The 3,953-nt window shown below is 53.0% G+C and overlaps 1 protein-coding gene across 1 annotated transcript; it reads right to left on the reverse strand.

Moving 5' to 3' along the window:
- Nucleotides 1–463: 463 nt before the first annotated feature.
- On the reverse strand, nt 464–1,821 carry LOC101279896 (olfactory receptor 13C7-like). The gene has a single exon (XM_004271523.2). It carries the CDS (start codon nt 1,776–1,778, stop codon nt 801–803), a length of 978 nt encoding a protein of 325 aa, XP_004271571.2. The 5' UTR covers nt 1,779–1,821; the 3' UTR covers nt 464–800.
- Nucleotides 1,822–3,953: the final 2,132 nt, after the last annotated feature.

Consider the following 3,953-nt stretch of genomic DNA (forward strand, 5'->3'; position numbering starts at 1 on the left):
CTGGTGACCTGCAGGAGGAGCTGGCACTCTCTGGCGTGGCGCTACACTTGGCACGGGCCTCCGAGCAGCTGCAGGCGGCGTGGCAGGAGCTGGAGCAGCTGTGCTGACAGCAAGGTGAGCCCCAGGCCGGTGACAGCAAGTGAGGGCTCCCACCACGACGGTGCTGCTTCGCCTTCGCCTCCCATCTCATGCGGATTTCTCTCGTGGTCCACCTGATCCCAGAACCTTACAGGGAAGGAAACTCGGGGAGGCCCGGTTCCACCCTAGTTAGCTCGACCCAGTCCAAAGCCACCACAAGAGAGCTAACCAGCGCTCTCCTGGGATGATGAACCTGGCAGCAGCCGGTGAAGGACAGTTGGTCCAAGAAAAGGAAGCTCTAGAAATCTCCAGTAGCCCCTGGGTTGACTGTAGGGTGGGTGGTTGTCACTAGGCTCTTCACAAATTCTTCAGTCCTCCCCCTCCTTCCAGATGCGTGGTAGGTGGGTGTTCCCTCCCCCTCGGTGTCAGCCCTGGTGTGCGCCTTGCCTTGGCCAGTGAGGTGGAAGTGGAAGTAACAGGTCACTTCTGAGCAGAAGCTTTAAGAATCAGCGCAGGCTTTGTCATTTTCTCTTTGCCTTTTGCCACTTGGACCAGCAATGTGCCAGATGGTGGCTACTTTATCATCCTGAGTCCCAGAGGGATGAAGGCGATGGTGCAGAGCACATCCCCCAGCCAACCTCTGATGGACCTGCAGCGTAAGTGAGAAAAAACCTTTGTGGTTTTAAGCCACTGAAATTTTGAAATCATGACCAGAGTGTACCCTAGCCTGTCCTGCCTGATAGAGAGCAACAGGGAAAACGGGACATTTCCCTGGAGAGCAGGTCTCCCCTCAGCAGAGCTATGGCGGCAGCTTTCACCTCTGTGTTCCTCAGGCTGTAGATGATGGGGTTCAGCGAGGGTGTCACAACCCCATAGAACAATGCGATAATCTTAGCCAAGTTGGGGTCCTTGGCCTTGGGCTTGAAGTACATGAAGGAGGTGGTCCCATAGAAAACCACCACCACTGTGAGGTGGGCAGAGCAGGTAGAGAAGGCTTTCTTCCAGCCGGCAGCAGAGGGCACCCTCAGGATGGCAGCAAGGATGAAAACGTAGGACAGGCAGATGAGCCGTAACGGGGCCAGCGTCACGACAGTAGTGGCCACCATTGTTAGCAGCGCGTTTAGAGAGATGTCCCCACAGGCTAGTTTCAGCACTGCCAAGATCTCACAGAAGTGGTTGATGACATTGTGGCCACAGAAGGGGAGGCTCCAGGTGAGGGTGGATTGCAGCAGGGAGTTGGCAAAGCCTGTCCCCCAGCTCAGTGCCGCCATCCACACGCACGTCTGCCTGCTCATGAGCTCTGAGTACTGAAGCGGCTGGCAGATGGCCATGTGACGGTCACACGCCATCACGGCCAGGATCGGGCACTCCGTGGAGCCCAGTGCCAGGGTCCGGAACATCTGCAGGGTGCAGCCAGGGAAGGAGATGGTGCTTTGGGTTTCCAGGGAATTGACCAGCATGAGAAGCACAAAGGAGGATGTGCCACAGATATCCATGAGAGAGAGGTTGCTGAGGAAGAAGTACACGGGGCTGTGCAGGCGGGGGTCCAGCATGTTCAGCCCGATGAGGAGGGCGTTCCCCAGCACTATCACGGAGTAGATGCCCAGGCAGAGTACAAACAGCACCATCTCTAGGTTGTGGTGCTCGTGTAGCCCCAGCAGGACATACTCTTTCACGGCCGTCTGGTTGGCCCCATCCATCTCATTCTCCCTCCTTTCCCATCTGGACCACACGGGTGTTGGAAAAAGCACCAGCTGGCCTGGGAGCCAAGCAACCTGGATGTATGACCTGGAGCGGGTCAGCCCTGCCTCTGGAATTTAGTCTCACCATCTGTATAATAAGAGAGTGGACTTCAGGTCTGCAAGCTGGCCCTCTCAGCTCTGCAGTTCTGGTGTAACTTAGGGGAGGCGGGACCCATTCTAATCCCCTAGGCTCATCTGTCTTCTCCCCAGGGTGGGCTCAGGGGAGATGATAGAGTAGGGTTCATGTTTCAGGTGCTCCTTTGGAATCTAAAGCGTTCTTGCCTGTTAGGAGGAAGCATCATTTCTAGGTTATGACTTCATACGGCTGAATTATGCCCATAGTGTTTCGGATTCATTCACTCACTGAATATTTGTTGAATGCCTCCTCTGTGCTAGGTATTGTTTAGGTGCTGGGGCTATAGTTGTATGAAAAATAAGTGGATAAAAAGATGCCGCACCTGTCACAAGTGCTGCCCCTCTTTCTTAAGAGATGAGCTCGGGGAGGGAGGTGGGTGATGAGTGATGCTCACTTAGCGTTCCTTTGGGCACAAAGATTGAACATTTCCACTCCATAGGATGTGTAAGCCTTATTCTGGCCATTCCTCCTTAAGGAATCAGACCATCCATTGATTTTTAAAAGAACATAAAAGAACATACATATCCCAATAGAGCCACTGGTCACAGCATTTAACCCTGGTCCTGAAAACCAAGTGACTCTCTTCTTGGCCTCCATATTGCTTTTTAGGATGAATAATATCAGCAGTAATCTCACACAAAGAGGGAAACCAGGTCTCATGTGGTAGAGGCGTCATCAGTCATTGACTAGCTTTATACAGGGAGGGTGGGAAAGGTTGCGGTCTTCGCCCAGGTAGCTTCCGTTGCTCTTCTGAGCTGGTCTCAGCCTCTTTGGGAAATGCCAGTGTCACGAGGGAGTGAAGTGTCAAGTGTTAGATGGGAAAGCTGTCTTGTAGCCCCAGTGATCCCTGGTGTAAGGGAGAAATAGGAGCTGAGGGTGAACTTTAACCTTTCATAAGATATATAACTACCCCTTCCCTCACTCCTTTCACACCTAGCTTTACTGTGAGGCCTATGTCCTGTGACAGCATTGGAACCCTGTCCGTCCTCCAAGGCTGGATCTTCCCCCTCATTCCTCCTGCCTAGTTGCATCTATCATTTGAAGGGGCCAATGGGCTCACCCTCTCCTGAATAAACCATGTCTTTTCCCAGCACTACATCTTGGCCCAAGAAGTTCCCTTTTGTAGGCAGTCCTCCCTCTCTTCCCCAGTGGGGGCATTCCTGCTCCTTCAGAGTCCAGCTCATCTCTCCTCCTCTCCCTCCTGCACCCTGCAGAGTCACCTGCCCCCTTTTTGTGCTCCCACAGCCCCTGACCATCCTCTGTGCTCTCGTGTTGTGCACCTGTCTCCTCTACCACCCTTGAGAGCGGGACTGTCTCCTTCCTTTCGGCACCTCGTACAGCGAGTGCTGCCAAGGACAGTCACTCAACAGATATTCAGCGCAGGATTCTGAAAACCCAGCGTTGCATCCCAGCTCCAGCTCTAACTAGCTGTGTGATGTTGACCAAGTCGCTTGGCCTTTGAGACTCAGTTGCCTTCTGAAAAATGGGAATTTTGTGTAGCCAGATGAGACACACAGAAAAGTGCTGGTGAGCCACCCAGCAGCAAGGCTCCAGATCAAAGACTGTGTCCTCAGCCGCAGGCACCGGCTGGATCTGTGCTCATCCCCTCCCCGCACAAGAGCTCCAGCATCTGTCATGACCCCTCTCTCCCCAGAGCCTGTGCTGGTTTTCCCTCCTCCGGCCTAAATCAAGGCAATTGTTAGGGGCGTTTCTGGAACATACAGGGGTAGTTGATAAATCTGGGTCAGCCAATGACCGTAAATCTTATCCATGTAAACATTTAAAGGTAGCGATTTTTTTGCTGAAGTTTGACAGAAAGGTAAAGCATTGCCTGATTGTGATGGTTCATTCGTTCCCTCATTCATCAAATTGTTATTGAGCACCTGCTATGTGCTGGGTGCTGGGAATACAGCAGAGGCAGATGCGGCTTCTGGCCTAACCGTTTACACTCATTTCCTTGCTCTCTGGTGACCTTGGTCACATCCCTTCCTCTCTCA

This window comes from Orcinus orca, chromosome 6 (genome assembly GCF_937001465.1).
Source record: "Orcinus orca chromosome 6, mOrcOrc1.1, whole genome shotgun sequence".
In the NCBI taxonomy this organism is placed as follows: domain Eukaryota; kingdom Metazoa; phylum Chordata; class Mammalia; order Artiodactyla; family Delphinidae; genus Orcinus; species Orcinus orca.

Excerpts from the sequence above, each read along its gene's own strand:
- LOC101279896 (XM_004271523.2), bottom strand. The coding sequence starts at position 1,778 with ATGGATGGGGCCAACCAGACGGCCGTGAAAGAGTATGTCCTGCTGGGG.